The 17,378-nt window shown below is 41.0% G+C and overlaps 1 protein-coding gene across 4 annotated transcripts in view; it reads right to left on the bottom strand.

Moving 5' to 3' along the window:
* Nucleotides 1–67: 67 nt before the first annotated feature.
* The window catches only part of CDON (cell adhesion associated, oncogene regulated), a 105,329-nt gene continuing 88,018 nt past the window's right edge, over nt 68–17,378 (bottom strand). For all 4 annotated transcript variants that reach the window (XM_060605167.3, XM_060605164.3, XM_060605165.3 and 1 more), the window contains exons 19-20: nt 5,682–5,956; nt 68–3,935 (exon numbers count right to left, since the gene is read on the bottom strand). In XM_060605167.3, coding sequence (XP_060461150.3) covers nt 3,772–3,935; nt 5,682–5,956 — 439 coding nt within the window. In that variant the 3' untranslated portion in view covers nt 68–3,771. The remainder of the gene's footprint in view (nt 3,936–5,681; nt 5,957–17,378) is intronic.

Here is a 17,378-nt window from a genome sequence, read left to right as displayed (position 1 = left end):
CCAAGGGATGATCTTGCCAGGAATAAGGAAAGTGGCGCCTGGAAGGAGACAGGAGACGGACAGAAACTTAAGTTGCTTCTCAGGTTCTCACAGACTTAGACTTTATTAGAAAAGGGATTTCAAGTTCTCTCAAGGCTCTCAGGACTGGAGCTAAGGTTTAAAGAAGGCTTATTTCAACATGGGGAATAAACTAGAACAAGGCCCCACCCCATGCCAAAGACCCTGCTGGCTCTCTGGTCACCACAGCCCAGACACTTTGACTTGTTAGGGCTGCGCCTTGAGGAGGCGAGCTGTCTACCCAGGAGTTCACACCGATGTAGCTCCAAGTTAATGGTAAACACAGACCACTCTCCTCCCCGCGTTCCTCTCCCTCCCTCCTGTCTTCCTTCCAAAGAGATACTGAGTTCCCCCCCAACCCCCGCAGGCGGTCTGCCTCCTTCCGCACAGCTCTTTGGCTCAGGCATTTTCCCAGCCTCCCCATAAAACTCTTGTTGTCCTAGATCCTGTTCCTTCAGGGCCTGTATCTCTTCGGTCAGAACAGGAGGGATTAACTCGCTTGGCTCTGGGGCGCGCACAGGGATTTTCAGGGGAGGACAGGGATGGAGGTTCCAAAGAATTTCAGAGTAAGACATACACCCACCCACCCCCATCACAAGCTATAAGCAGCTTTATACAAACAGGGAGTATCTCAGGATCCCCATTTTCACGTGCTACTCTACAGGAAAGCAGCATTCCCTTTTAATATAAAGTCGTATCAACCAGATAAAACCTGTCAAAGCTACATCACTTAAAATATGTACAGTTCCACACAGAATATTACAACCTGAAGGAAAATAAAAACACACTTTTCAATATGATACAAAGACATGCATCTCAAAGTCATTGCTGTAAAAGGGCAACACAGGTGGAATTCAATTCTGAAATTAAGCTCTTTGCAGTACTGTATCTGGAATGATCGTTGCGACACAGTCGGCCTGATACAGACGTACCGGTGTTCACAGACTCACTCAACATAAACACAACCCAGAAATGCTTTCCTAAAAGACCACTTCAAAAGGCTGAAAACATTGCAATTTCGCTTACATCCTGTACGGCACCCATCACCAGACTATTGGTACGTGATGGAAAAAAAGGAGATAATGAATCGATACGACAGGAGCGGGGATGTTTTATGCTAAAACAAAGAACCACAGAGAATTCTAAGAGGAGAAGGCACATGAAGAGGCCTGACCAGTGACATGTTCACTAAGCCGAGGGAAGATCACATTCCCTGGCGGGGCGGGGAGGGAGGGGGGGTAGGAAGAGGTGAGGGGTGTCCTGGGGAGAAACGGGGACTCTGGAAAGACCCAGAGCACACAGCTCTGCCCCTGCAGGACCGAGCACAGCTTCTCTGGCTGTGGGGTCAGGGCATCGGAGGCACCATGCGGCAGGGGAGGAGAGCATACAGAACTGGACCGGTTCCATTGAAAGAGGGAACCACATGCTTTTGGAAAGCAGTATGGAAAAAAATGGAAGGAGCCCAGATTACGACTCCAGATAAACTGGGCTAAAGTTCAGGCTCTGTGGTGGGTGACTGGCTATGTTGCAGATTTGCTGTGAGGGTTACCGAGATAGCAGAGGCCAGCATTGAGCACGGTGCCTGGTCCACCGCAGCTACTCCACAAATGCTAGGGCCATCTCCCACCCTGTGCTATGTCCTCGGACTTCCCGGGGAAGCGACAGCAGGCAGGACGGTTGCTGGTTGACTGTGCAGGTCATACAAGTTCAGAATAACTCAAGGTCAGGGAGAATGCAGAACTCCTGAACAGTAAGGCAACTGTATATATATATATATATATATTTATATATTTATATTTATATTTATGTCTCAATATATAAAGGCATTTTTTTTTATAAATAAAATACAATAAAAGGGATAACACTTAAAACAGCGTTACTAATAATATAAATAAAGCAGTCCACAATGAGTTTGCCCTAAAGGTAAAAGTTGTCTCCTCTACCGGGTGGACAAATCCCATATTCAAACTCAATCTTTAAAAGCAGTTTATGACCTAAGGCTCATGCTAATATACCTCTGTTTCCTGAATCAAAATGACTGCCTACGAACATTTACTCCCAGTTTTCTCAAACTCCCTTTGTGACCGCATGGCTGTGAGTTGGTTGGCAAAAAACACAGGGCATGTTTTCATATTCTGTGCACTAGGACTCCGTCCTTTGCTAATCACAGAAGGGATGCAGATATCCCCCTCCAAAGCCAAGTGTATCTACACCACATGAATCATAAATCCAGCATACTATAGGTATGGACATCTGCAATGCAGAATTTGATTCTACAGCACCCCTAATACCGGACCCTGAAATTATATTCACTACATTCCACTCGAAGACATTCTCGCATAGTGACCCAGCTCAAACAGCGTATTTCGCTAACAGCTCTATTTATAAAATATATAGACATATGTAAGGCAATATTGATGCATTTACATAAACAGTTGATTAACATAGTATTCTAGTCTATTTCACTGCAATTTTTGGGAAAGAAGTTTTTTTCATTTATGCTGAAACTGTTTGACTCTACATAAAGAGAATCATTTTGTTTTTTTTTTCCCCCCAAGGGATGCACAATCCAAAAATAAGCAGTGATCCATTAAAGCTTGACTCAAAAGCTATTAAAATAGCTATTAAATAGTAGTAGTGTTTTTTTGTGAGCTTTTGTTTCTTTTTTTTAGATGTGGAGAAGAAAAGCCTTCCAAAGGCAGCTGCAAATGTCCTCGTCACTCAGAGGGAGCAGTAACTGTGATTTATGAGCTCTGCTAACCGAAGCTTCAGGTGCCTGTTTACAATGACGACATTCTGAAAAAAGTCAGGAAATTTCAGACCATACCCCTTTCCCTCCAAATTAAATCTTTTCTGACATTCACGTCTTCCAAGCATTGCCCATGTTGGAAGCTGGAAAATAATAATTTTCGGGTGGCATGACACCGGGAGCACAATGTGGGTCTTTCTTTTCAAGTCGCCACTTTAAACTTATGTTGTTCCTACTCTCAGAACAGTCAAAAAGAGCTCCACAGTGATGATTTTATAAACCAATCCAATTTTAAGGTAGTGGGACCTGAGGACATTCATTCTTCTCTCTGGCCCTGGTTCCCTCTCTGCAAAATGCAATAACCCCACAGACCTTAACCTCAAACCATGTTCATGACACTTTGTGACTAGTGTCTAGAAAACGGAACATAACTTGTGCCCATGTGCAGACAGTCAACAGGTCCCCTATCACTTCTGTGGAAGGCACTCCTAAAATTCAAAAGAGACCTGCTATTATAAACACTAGGTGACAGCTGAGGGTGATTCCAAATGTTCTCAATAATAATAAACATAGTATCAAAAGCCAGCTTTCCATCTGAAAACTTCGAACAGCCAGATCAGTTCCCTCTCGAGCCGTATCGGCCAAGAGGCTGGATCCTTGCAGGAGGAGCTCTTCTGGTCACTGAGGTTCTCGGAAACATGGAATGATACCACTGCTCTCAGATGATTGAAAACTACGCAAAACTAGGTTTCCTACTGAGGGGGAGGGAGGAATAGGAATTGTTAAGGCATAAATAATAAAAAAGGGCACACAATTTAAGATACATTCGTATGACCTTACTACTACAAAAAATAAATAACGATTTTCTCTGATTTGAATGAATGTCCTTCACGCAGTCCATCCCCAGGCCTGTTTTGTGCAGGTGCTGGCTTGAAGTGGGAGCATGACCAGTCGTATGCACATCCTCAGGTTTCTTGGGGTTGCTGAAGGACCCCTGAAGGGCTGTCTAGAGGAATGCCGGGAGGAGACCACGCTGTCTTTTCAGTACAGTCCTTTGACCCATGTGGCAAAATAAGAGGATTCCAACTTAAAATTTTGTTCTCTGTTTCTGAATGGACACAGCTGTCTCCTGAAAAACACAAAGGTTTGGGAGCATTAGGAAATCATAAAGCTGATTTTCACAAAACAGTCTAAAAATATTACTTTGATCAATAAAGAAAGAATCATGAGCAAGAGTAGAGCCAGTTGTGTTGAGTTTGACTTTGAGAGAGGAAGTAGGTTTCAAAGATCTAAAATAAAGCTGAGCTCTCATGGACAGTTGTACAATTCATCTGAGGGCTAAAAGCAAAAACCCCTTAAAACCCTGCAAATAACCACTTTAAAGAAAGGCTACAGGGGCGCCTGGGTGACTCAGTAGGTTATGCATCCGACTTCGGCTCAGGTGTGACCTGAGATCTCATGGTTCCTGAGTTCGAGCCCCACGTTGGGCTCTGTGCTGACAGCTCAGAGCCTGGAGCCTGCTTCAGATTCTGTGTCTCCCTCTCTCTCTGCCCCTCCCCTGCTTGCATGGGGTCTCTCTCAAAAATAAACAAACATTCAAAAAAAAATTCTTTTTAAAGGAAGGCTACAAAACAAAAATAATAAAGAAAGGCTACAGGGGTGCCTGGTGGCTCCATCAGTTAAGCGTCTGACTCTTGATTTCAGCTCAGATCATGATCTACAGTTTGTGGGTTTGAGCCCCACATAGGGCCCCACACTGATAGCGTGGAGCCTTTTTGAGATATTTTCTCTCTCTCTCTCTCTCTCTCTCAATCCCCTCCACCTCAAAACTAAATAAATAAAATATATAAACATTTAAAAAGAAAGAAAGAAAGAAAGAAAGAAAGAAAGAAAGAAAGAAAGAAAAAGAAAAGAAAGGCTACAACTCCAGAATTAATGCAAATGTAAAAGAGGCCCATGATCACAAAATGCATTGGCCCACAAGTCTACTGTTCAGGTACAAACTGAATCAAAGCCTATTTGGATTTATTCTCCAAAATGTAATGGGATTAACAGCCTGAGCTGAAGGATGTGGATAACAGAATTTCACAGAATTCCCTGTATCGTCAACTTTTTTGAAGTACCCACTAACCCCACCTACTATTTAAGAAATATGTGAGTTGATCACAGAAAAAAGCAACTTCCTTCATATAGGTCTTAAGTAACTGAAGACTAGCTTGAAACTTAAGATTTCTTTTTTCTTTCTTTTTTTTTAAAGCACATAGTTTAATGGAACTTGGGAAACATTTTTCACATGTTTATCATTTTTATGTTTGTATCACAGATGGTTTGGAATTATTAAAAGCATCTTCACACACAGTGATTCTGTCCCTAAGCTATCAAATATGACTGGATCAATGGCATTACTAAGAACCTTTTATTTTTCTAGTAGGGATAGAATGGTTTCTGACTATACCCTGGGAAATGTATGGGGAAATGCATTAAATTAACATACACAATTCTGCTACCAGATAATATGTTGTCTAACTAGACAGAGAAATTGCTGTAACTATATTTTACACGTGTGAGAAAAGGAGTGAGCCCGTTATGTACTCTGAAATTATGATGGGATTTTCCCCCCAACACACACCAGTGGGTTAGAGCACTCCAATTTTCACAAAAATGGAAAGACGCAGAAACGATCCCTTTCCCCCCATTTCCATTCTTCTTGCAAATGACTTATGTGAACTCTTGTATTTTTGTAAACTATAGAAGACAGATCTGGGAACAGCTTATTCTGTGCATTCTAAAAACAACCATATGAGGGGAAAATTGTTTTAGATTACGTGAATAGTATTTGCACATGAAACTTGAGATTGCTAATGGCTCCCGGTACCTCTGCTGAACTCTGCTGTATCTTCTGTGCACTCAATGTCGATGTCATTTCTATCATCCTGACAGCAAGTATGCTGAGCAGGTCTTGGTGCCGTGTCATCTTTGAAGCTCTCCTCAGGTGACTGGCTACAGTCGGGGGCTGTGGAAGCCAGACATACGGGCACCTTCATGTGACTGAGGGGCTTCATTTCCAAGCCATCGTGAGGATAAGGTGCTACCACTGGGACCACAGGAAGGGGGCTGCTGCTGAAAGTGCTGCTGGTTTTGGTGAAACACCTACAAAATACAACCAAAAGAAACAGAATTGTGCCTTCAGGGATCAATTGTTAAAATACACTTACTCTGAAATACCATTTGGTGTTTTGTAATCACAGACTTTCATTAAGAAAGATCAGTGCTTACAAATAATGCAATGATTCACGCTGATTTGCAAGATCAAGAACTCAGAAATTGCAGTTAAAGTGGAATACAGCAGGAGACTGCACCACTTAAGAATAAAGCCATATAGGATGACCAATCTCACAGGCTTCCTTTGCCTTGGTCCTCTGTCAGAAGTTGTCTTCCATTTCATAATTAACTGGTTCCTGAATACAGCACACAGAAGAAAAAGGCCATTAGCCACTGGAAGGAATGGAAGAGAACAGAGAGGAAGAAGAGAACAGAAAGCTAAGAAACCTATGGCCACGTGAGAGGACGAATCTTATGAAAGCCAACAAAAACACACGGCTTTGAAGTCAGGTAATATGTTCCCTCTTCCCCCTTGCAGGGCGGGGGACACTACAAGGATCAGATGTTCGAAATCCAGGTTTTGTATATTTTTAAATTTTTTTCCTTGAAGAACTGATTGCTAGAATTTATTAACAAGGAGCATTCACTTCAATCCTGACTTACTTTTATTCCTGCCCTCACCTAAGATACGCGTTTTCTTTTTTTCTTTCGGTTCTTCAGATTATATCATTTCTATTGATCTTCTAGTTCACAGATTCTGTCTTCTGTCATTTCCAGTCTGCTGTTAACGCCATTCAGTAAATTTTCCATTCCTGTTAATTGTACTTTTCAGCTTTGGAATTTCCTTGTGGTCTTTTCTATAGTTTCTATTTCTCTGCTGCAATTCCTCAAGTGTGAATTCAATGTTTTTATCCTCCTTTAGGTGCTTGAACCTATTTATAACAGCTGCCTCAAAAGTCACTGTCTGCTCATTGTGACATCTGTGTCACCTCAAGGTCTGTTTCTGTTGTCTTTTTTCCTTTAAGTATCACATTTTCCTTTATTTTTTTAATTTTTTTTTAATTTTTGCTGGTTTTCTATTGGTCTTGAACTCTATCCTCTGACACCTCTGTTTGGGTCCCTGACCCAAGACTGGAGAATGCCCTCCGGCAAAAATTCACAAATAAATGTCAGCCATTGTCTTTCAAGTTTAGATTTATTCAGTTCCTGCCTGCTTCAGGCTATTCTCCAATAATTTCAAACTGTCCAGATTTCATCACTATTATTACCTATAGATGATCAAGCTATTCCATCATAAACAGAAACTGGAATAACAGAAATATATTTTTTATTTCAATAATTGTAAGAAAAGTCTTAGGAAGACATTTCATTCGGCTTTGATTTGGGCATGTTAGGTAGGAAACACACAGAACTGACCAGCAGTGTGATGGAGCTAGGCGATGTTGGGGAATAAAAATAAGAATCTTTTGGATTTCCACTTTTTTACCATGGGATGGTACATTTCTGGGGCATATGCAAATGAGTAAAAGAAGTCCATGCAACTGTTACGAGCATCTCTGTTGGTTCAGGTTATTGGAAATACTAACTGCTAAGCAGGAAGAAAGATCTGAACCTGCAAGACAGGAAGATATCTGTCAGTTAACCAGATCCTTCATTTAAGTAAGTCCAACATTAATTTCAAATAGAGAAGTATACTTACTATAAATTTAGTGGAATCTGGATACTAGTCACCTGGAATGGAAAGCCAAGTATGTGAGGTATTCATTTGTACAGAACAGTTTGAGTACAGGATTATCAAATAGGACTCTATTTTAAGTTTTAATAATATATAGCAAGAAATACATACCTGATTCAAATAAAACCTAAGTGTTCCCATGCATGTCTTAAGCCAATAAAAAATGAAGGAAGCACTAGTAAGAAGAAAGTTTGCTGGAGGCAGAATCAGAGCACTGGACTAGACAGATCATGACTCCAGGAGAGTATGGCATTCCTTATTTGTCCCGTTCTACATTTTATTCAACTCTGAATTTTAAAAACTTTTCTGGGATGCTGCTAAAAGTGAGCACTAATCTCCTGACAGCCATTTAATAATGTCCATGTCATCGCCCTCTTTCCTTCTTGGATTTTGTCAGGTCTCTTCCTCTGTCCCAATACCCAGGGAACCTGAGAATCCCTCTGAACATATTCAATTCGTCAAATCGAATACAGACTGTTAAGTAGGGTATTCACCCAAAATGTGGGGCATGGTCAGAGGCAAAACCAAAACACAGACAAAAATAGCCTTTCTGAATTCAAATACTACTAATGAAAATTTAACGGGTATTCTCCATTTATATAAATAACCTTACCTAGAAGAACCCTTTATTCTAAAAGCATTTGCTGAACACCTTCTAAATGTCAGACACTGTGGTAAGAGACTGAAAATATAAAGGTAAATAAGGCAGATTCCCAGCTTCCAGTCAAGCAGAGATGGGACAAGCAAACAAACGGTTCCAGCGTGATGCAGTAAGTTACACAGGAAGACGTAAAAGACACTGTCTGTGAGACGGTAATAGATGTGTGCTTGATGAGAACAGGGCACGTCCCATGTGCCCAGCCAGAGACTAGTGTCTATTCTTTCCTACTGGTTCAGACCCAATTGTTTTATAATCGAAGAAATTATATTAGGTCACAATTACAGAATTAGAAAGTAAGAAGGATTCTGGTTTCCCCAAATTGGAAATATCTCTAGTTGGGGGAATCTACATGGTTTCCATGATTTGTTGGAAATAACTTTTAAAAAATTAAACTGCTGGTTTCTGGCTATGACTGATTAGTTTGTATCAGAACAATTCTCCTGCCAAGGACAACTACAAAGGATGGAGAAATTTTTATTTTAAAACTTTTTTAATGTTTATTTATTTTTGAGAGAAAGAGAGAGAGAGAGCACGCGCATGCACATGCGAAAGGGGCAGAGAGAGAGGGAGAAATCAATAAGGTAGATCTGAATCTGAAGCAGGCTCCAGGCTCTGAGCTGTCAGCACAGAGCCCAATATGGGGCTCAAACTCATGGACGGCGAGATCATGACCTGAGTGGCAGTCGGATGCTTAACTGACTGAGCCACCCAGGCACCCCAAGAAATTTTTATTTTAAATCTGTTGAAGTCATCAGAGGGCTACTACCCAAGCAAGCACCTGAGCGGCTGAGATTTCAGAGAGAAGGTAAATGTGAACCCGAGTTTCAGCATCCCCTTTTCCTCTTGAGGCATTTCCCCAATTCAGTGCAAAAAGAAAAGGCTGAGGCATGAAGCAGAAAGTGCTGGCTACAAAGCTAAGAAGCTAAGCAGGACTCCTGGCACTTTCATGGGGCTGAGAAAACAGAAATTGGAGTTCAGAGCCTCCCAAAGAGAAAAGACTTTTTAATTAGGACCCTTGAAGGCTTATGCTGTAAAAATAACGGTGAAGCAGAAACAGACAACACTTTTACAGACGTTGAAACTCAGCAGTAAATAATCAGCTCAGTCCCTGATCGGGTTAAAGCAATCTGCCCCTTGCCAAACTGCCTGCCAAAAGCAGTCCCGTCTGGAAGAAGAAAACTTCTTCCAGAGCCTCTGTGAGTTTTCATACGCAGTGCCCAGAATTCAATTAAAAATTATCAGGCATATCAAGAGAAAAGAACGAGAGAAAAATAAGTGATGCAGATACTGAATTAGGAGACAAAGACTTTAAAAGACTTGGATGCATATATTTAAGAAAAAAGATGACAAGATGAAGAGTTTTAATAGACGCTTAGAGTCTAGTAATAATTAGAAGCAGGCACTGCATACTATTCAGACTGAAGGGCAGAGACAAAAGGATGGGAAATATAGAGAGAAGTTTTAAAGACATATGAAGCATCGTGAAAAGAGAACAAGACAGAGCCATATCTGGAGACAGAGGGCTAAGAATTTGCTAAAACTGACGAAAGCCCAAGCCGCAGATTCAAGAAGTCCTATGAACCCCAAGCAGAATACATATTCACACTTTCGAATGTGAATAATTAACCACAGAGTTTAATGCGAATAATTAAACTGCCGAAGGCAAAATACAATTTGCAAATCATAAAAGCGGTCAAAAGAAACAGACATTATTACTTTGGAAGGGAACAATGACAGTTGCACAGATGATTCTTCACCGGAAACGACAGAAGCCATAATGCAACATCGTACAAGTACAAAAAGAAAGTAACTGCCAGCCTAGAGTTCAATAAACAGTAGAAAGGATCCGTCAGAAAGGAAGATGAACTGAAGACATTTTCAGACCAAAACGCTGGGACAATCTGTCACCCTCAGACCTGTATTATAAGAAATCCCAAAGGGAGTTTTTCCAAGTTGAAGGAAATGACTACCAGCACAGAGAAGAAAGGAAATACTGAAAAGAACGAACAGTAACAAAAAAATGTAGTGTCAGGAATTCTGAATAAATACTGACTTCAAAAAACAGTAGCTGTAATGTCTTAGAGAATTTTATGTATCTGTAGAATGAAAACGTGACAAAAATAACACAAAACCCTGAAGAAGGAAATGAGTGAAAATGGTCTAAAGTGTTTTATTGCCTAAGAAGTGGTCAAAGTACTGATGTATACGGGACTCCGATTAAAGTCATAATGTCTAGCACCAAGCACATAGTTTGTGGCACATTAGTAGGACCTCAAAAATGTTGAACTAATAAATAATAAACATTAAAACATCAGCCATTTTTTATATCCTTTTTCTCAAGTAAGTAAATTCATCATCAGAGGGGGCGGGCAACGATTAAACTAACTGGAAAACATCTTTTAACAGACCATGCTCAGCACTAAGATAAGACATGTCCACTTTAGCGAGAATGAATGGATATACTTACACCTTAGGATTTTTTGTAGGACAATAGCAGTTACGTCTGTCCTTGTTCCATACTGGCTCTGTTGTCTGGGTTTTCTCTCATCTGCTGGTTCCAAAGATATCTGACTTAAACTTCAATCTCCTTGAGGACAGGAGATAACTGTCTCAGTGTTAGAGTAACCTCTTAAAACAGTGAGACACACAGCATAGGCAGACCCTTAAAAACAACCCCCTATGGTGATGTTGTAAAACAAACTAACTAATAAGCTTCTGGCTTGAGGCCCCATGTGTCTGCAAGAATCTGGAAGTAACACAGAGGTCCTAGAAACCTAAAAGACCACAAAGTATCATCAGGGCAGAAAGAAGTTTTCACTTAAAAAAAGCAAAGTTAAACTGTAGTTAAAAAAAAAAAAAAAAATACTTGCCAGAATTAGAAAAACCAGGGCACCTCCCTAAAAACAAAATAGTATAAATTAATAATTTGTTGAGGTAGCTCTAAGAGGAATTAATGTTAACGTAAAATAATGTTAACACAAAATAATGAAGACTCACCAGATAGTCAGAGGCCTTAAATTCTTCTGTTGCTTTCCTTTTAGTTTCTTTTTTTCTGCTCACTTCTTCAATTTAAAGCAAAGGATGACATGTTTGTTTGTTTGTTTGTTTGGCTCCATGCCCAGCGAGGACCCCCACACGAGGCTTGATCTCATGACCCTGAGATCAAGACCTGAGCTGAGATCAAGAGTCAGCTGCTCAACCGACTGAGTGACCCAGGTGCCCCAAAGGATGAGCTTTTTTGATGAAGTGCAAGGGCGATTTGCTGGGAGGCAGTGGAGGTGAACTACATGGGTGGGGCAGGACTAAGGGGATGGCCAAGACAGAGGGGCCATGGCCAACTGTGACGGATGATAACCTGCTTTTCTGTGCCGGAGAAAACACATAGATGAAATATGCAGCTGTTTTACAAGAAGTGACGTATATTTAGCAAGAAAAAAAAGTACAATTTAACCGTTCCCTATTCTTTGGTATCTATTTTTCAAATAAGTGAAACAGAAGAGGACAGCAGTTTACTTTGTTCTGAATTGTGACTCTCAACAGAACAGTGTTGACGTTGATCATATTGCGTTAGATTACCCACTTTTCAACATGCTAAACCACACTGATAAAATTTTCTAGTACACCAAATCCTAACCCCTAATCATCAGGAATTAACCTTTTTTTTTTTTTCAATGTTTATTTTTGACAGAGCGTGAGTGTGGGAGGGGCAGAGAGAGAAGGGGACAGAAGATCTAAAGCAGGCTCCAGGCTCCGTGTTGACAGAGGAGAGCCTGATGCCGGGCTCGAACTCACAAACCATGAGATCATGACCCGAGCCTAAGTCGGACGCTTAACCGACTGAGCCACCCAAGCACCCCAGGAATTTATCATCTGGATAACTACATGGAAATCATTTTTCTGTTCCAGGTATCTACATGTATCAACATAAAAATGGCTTTAACTTGGGGGTTATGTGCTAAGACACAAGCATAGATGACAAAGTATATGAAAAAAGAATATCATAGGGGCAAATGGGTGGCTCAGTCATTAATCCCTCTAACTTTGGCTCAGGTCATCATCTCATGGTTTGTGAGTTCAAGTCCCATGTCAGGTGAGCACCAGCCCCACTTCAGGTGAACCCCGCTTCTCTCATTCTATGCCTTCCTCTCTTTCTCCCTTTTTCCCTCTGTCCCTCCTGGGATTCCCTCTCTGCTCCTTGCTTACTTGCACCCTCTCTCTCTCTCAGAAAATAAAAATAAATTAAATAAATAAAAAATAAATGAATAAATGAAAAAGGACTATAATACCTGTTCTGAATAGAATTAAGAAGATAACATGTGGAAACACTTTTGCTGATTAACACTTGAATTAAAATCGCTAAAGCAATCGGGTAATCACAAAAATAGTTATGTATATACATGTAAACTTCAAAGACCCAAATCTATAGGCAGTGAATGAGAGAACATGTCAAATGAGTATGTCTACAAATATAGGACATTTATCAAGCTGCTCTTACAATGCACATTTTACAGTTTATACAGGCACAAAGAGTTTGTAATTTCACTACCTTAGGCTTCTCAAATAATCCTTCAATTGCAGTTATTATTGGCTTAAGGTAGAGTGAAAGTTTTCACTGAGCTGTCTCTGACTCAATGAAACTACTTTGCTTAATTTTCAATGTAAAAACACTGGGTAAATAGAGCCCTGGGCATCTTGCCACGTACAAAAATGTGTGCTAAAATTAATTCAGGTGGTCTGGGGCCTGTTAGTTTACTAAGATCTCTTTCGGTTAACAGGAAAGACCTGGCAAATTGGTAAGATAGAAAAAGGACAGTTACGGTGTCATAAAAGTAATGAAATAGTCTTTAACCAACAATCTGGATAGCACACACTAGGAAATAGAAGATTGGAACAGTGGCACAGGACTGTGCTTCGACGAGTATGTTGTTTAGTATTTGACTAAATATATTTTGGACATTCCAAAAAACTATATGGGACCTCTGAAATATTTTCTAGAGAAGTGGCCCATTTCTGTTTACACAGTTAAATATTTGTTAAGTGTGACTGATTATGTACAGAATGGCTCTGATCAGGTAATTGTATAAATTTTGCATTAAGTTTCCTCTTTTTTTTTCTAAATTTTTTTTTAATGTTTATTTTTTTTTTGAGAGAGACAGAGACAGAGACAGAGACAGAGACCAAGCAGGGAAGGGGCAGAGAGAGAGGCAGGCACAGAATTGGAAGCAGGCTCCAGGCTCCGAGCTGTTAGCATAGAGCCTGACGCGGGGCTCAAACCCACAGACTGCGAGATCGTGACCTGAGCCGCAGTCGGCCACCCAACCGACTGAGCCACCCAGGCGCCCCTTAAGTTTCCTCTTTTGATGATCCCTGAAGGGCAAAGACTGACTATCCATGGATCTCTTGGATGTGTGATACTCATTTTCGTGAGTATGTTCTTGAAACTTCTGAAACACTCACATCTTGGTGGTGGTTTGTGTTAATACTCAGCTTACTGGGTGCCTGGGTGGCTCCGTCGGTTAAGCATCTGACTCTTGACTCCGGCTTTAGGTCATGATCTCCAGTTCATGAGTCTGCACCTTGAGTCAGACTCCATGGTAAAAACACAGAGGCCGCTTGGGATTCTCGCTTTCCCCCTCCGTCTGCCCCTCCCCTGCACACAGGCTCTCTCCCTCTCAAAATAAATAAATAAACTTAAAGTAAATACTCAGCTTACTTCTGTTTCCTCTTGCCTCAGTGTCTCTGTCACATTGCTGACCCAGCCCTTATTTTTGGAGGCTCATCAGTTACTATGCAACAGAAGCCTGACGACATTCCTCCAGGGCCACGGCTGTCCTCCACTCTCATTGTACATTCTTTGTTGGATGCAACGACCCCAGTGTCGGAGTGGGAGTTGCCCTTTGGGAATTACTTTACTGTGACTGTCACAAAATAGATGACAATAAACGACTGAGTAAATTACTGAACATGGCAAGCTCACACACACATTGTCTTACAAATAAAAGACCAAAAACACTATCCTAACCACCTGACTCCCGGACGACAGGCCACTGTTCTCCATATTATAAGTAGGAAATATAGAACTTCCTCAGAAGGATGGTACTGATCAATTTTAAAAACTGGACACAATGTGGGAATGCAAGCTGGTGCAGCCACTCTGGAAAACAGCATAGAGGTTCCTCAAAAAACTAAACATAGAACTACCCTACGACCCAGCAATTGCACTACTAGGCATTTATCCACGGGATACAGGTGTGCTGGTTTGAAGGGACATATGCACCCCCATGTTTATAGCAGCACTATCCACAATAGCCAAAGGATGGAAAGAGCCCAAATGTCCATCGATGGACGGATGGATAAAGAAGATGTGGAATATATATACAATGGAGTATTACTCGGGAATCAGAAAGAATGAAATCTTGCCATTTGCAACTATGTGGATGGAACTGGAGGGTATGGTGCTAAGTGAAATGAGTCAGTCAGAGAAAGACAAAAATCATATGACTTCTCTCATATGAGGACTTTAAGAGACAAAACAGATGAGACTCATAAGGGAAGGGAAACAAAAATAATATAAAAAAACAGGGAGGGGGACAAAACAGATGAGACTCATAAATATGGAGAACTGAGGGTTATGGGAGAGGTTGTGGGAGGGGGGATGGGCTAAATGGATAAGGGGCACTAAGGAACCTTCTCCTGAAATCATTATTGCACTATATGCTAACTACTACTTTGGATGTAAATTTTAAAAAATAAAATTTAAATAAATAAATAAATAAATAAATAAAATAGGTCAAGGGGATGAAAAGTACAGCCAATAATAATATATTAACATAATATATAATAACAGCCAGTGATAGTCAATAATAATATAATAATAATAATATAATAACATCCAGTGACAGATGGTGACACTGTTGTGAGCATTACATAATGTATTAATTATTGAATCACTATCTTGTACATGTAAAACTAATGTAACATTGTATGTCAACTATACTTCAATAATAAAAAATTTTAAATAACAACAAAAAAAAAAACTAGACACAATGTTCTGAATTTTTTTTTCTTAGGGAATTGGGCAGATTACCACAGATGGAAGAGAAACCAAACCTTAGGTTTTATGTGTTTGCTGCCTTTGGTTTTTATGGCTAGTTCTGAAGTAGCTACATGATCAGCAATAGATAGATGGAGTCATAACAAATTCACTTCCTGGAGCAAAGAATTTAGACGTCCTCAACAAGCAGTCACTTTCATACTTCACAAACCAGCTGGGTAGCTCTAATCGTAGGCCAGAAAGAGCTAGTGCTATAATGCAATGTTTGCATACTCATCTTGACACATTATTTTTATCTGCGTCTATCTGATTATCAGTGAAAGGTTCCAAACTGGTTAAAAAGTGTCCCCAAGCTCAGCAACACACAGACTTTCTTTTTTAAATTTTTTTTAACGTTTTTTTAATTTATTTTTGAGACAGAGAGAGACAGAGCATGAACGGGGGAGGGGCAGAGAGAGAGGGAGACACAGAATCCGAAGCAGGCTCCAGGCTCTGAGCCATCAGCCCAGAGCCCGACGCGGGGCTCGAACTCACGGACCGCGATATCGTGACCTGAGCTGAAGTCAGACGCTTGACCGACTGAGCCACCCAGGCGCCCCAACAACACACAGTCTTTCAAGGTTGTCCTCATGCAAGAGCTTGGAGATCATTCATACGATCTGTGCTTCCTAAGGCACCAGTCCCAGTCAAGTTATTTCTCCTTTGACCATCAGCCACGTATAGCTTGCACTTTTTCTTCCCAGGTGGATTATATACATTTCTCCAAGCTGGTTTTTACTTGGCTACTTCCTGCCCACTTCTAATCTCTCTAGGACCCTTAATTTCTTGTTTTTTCCTGATGGGACCTCTCAATTCATTCATCTGTGAATTCCATCAGTGTCCTCTCTACTCTTTTTCTACACATTATCAAGACTGATGACAAACAGGCAGGATTTAACCTCAATCCTTTCCCATTAAACTAGCCAAGCAACTGACAAACCCCATTTGATTACATATCCAGAACTGCTCCACTGCCTTTTAAATTGAGAAGAGAAGGGGAAAGACAGAAAGCTTTTGATTTATTTGACTAAAATCTGTTACATTCTTGAAATGCACAAGGATTTCTCAATTAAGTCTTCAGTGCAGGGGATTGGCTCCCCACAAAGGTGCATTAAATACGCTTCTTTCTAGCTGTCCATCGTGAGCTATTACATATCGCTCTTAAAACCCGAAAAGGGTTCAAATTAGCTGAACATGATGAAGCAGGCAGTCATTTACAACATGCCACAAAAGCACTAGCACATCAAATAAAACTCTACAGACTGCTGGAGTGCACATTCCCCTCTTACCTGTTCTCAAATTTTCACATCAGTACTCCAATTTAGACAATAAAGGCAACGTTTTCTCTCCAGATAGTTATGACCAAAACAGACGGATGGTAAAAGGGGTCTAAGGCTGGCACTGATTTGTTTCTTAAGTGCCCACTCTACAAAACGTGTTTAAGTTTAAACCCAAGAAAGCACGGCAGGACACCGCACAGGTAAGATTCCACCAGGGACAGGTCCCACACAAGACTTCATCCATTAGGCATCTGTGGGATACGAGAGCCACCCTGGGTAAAGGAGAGTTTGAAAAGGAGTCTAAAAGGATGACTCCCAAGGGTGTGCTAAGGGGTAAACCGTTTCTCCTCATCTCCTGCAGTGATTCCTACTTAGTAGGTTGCACCACTTACCTAGATACCCCCCTGCCTGCCTCTTCCCTCAACTGATCACTGGTGTCTTAAAAAAATTTTTTTTAATGTTTATTTTTGAGAGAGAGAGAGAGAGAGAGAGAGCGAGCACAAGCAGGGGAGGGGCAGAGAGAGAGGGAGACACAGAATCCGAAGCAGGCTCCAGGCTCTGAGCTGTCAGCACAAAGGCTGGCGCGGGGCTCCAACACACGAACTGCAAAATCATGACCTGAGCCAAAGTCGGACGCTTAACCAACTGAGCCATCCAGGGGCCCCGGGTGTCTAATTTTTTTAATTGGCACCTCCTAAATC

The sequence above is a fragment of the Panthera onca genome, chromosome D1, assembly GCF_046562875.1.
Source record: "Panthera onca isolate mPanOnc1 chromosome D1, mPanOnc1 haplotype 2, whole genome shotgun sequence".
In the NCBI taxonomy this organism is placed as follows: domain Eukaryota; kingdom Metazoa; phylum Chordata; class Mammalia; order Carnivora; family Felidae; genus Panthera; species Panthera onca.
The sequence above is the reverse complement of the archived record's forward strand: the minus strand, read 5'-3'. Positions and strand labels throughout refer to the sequence as shown.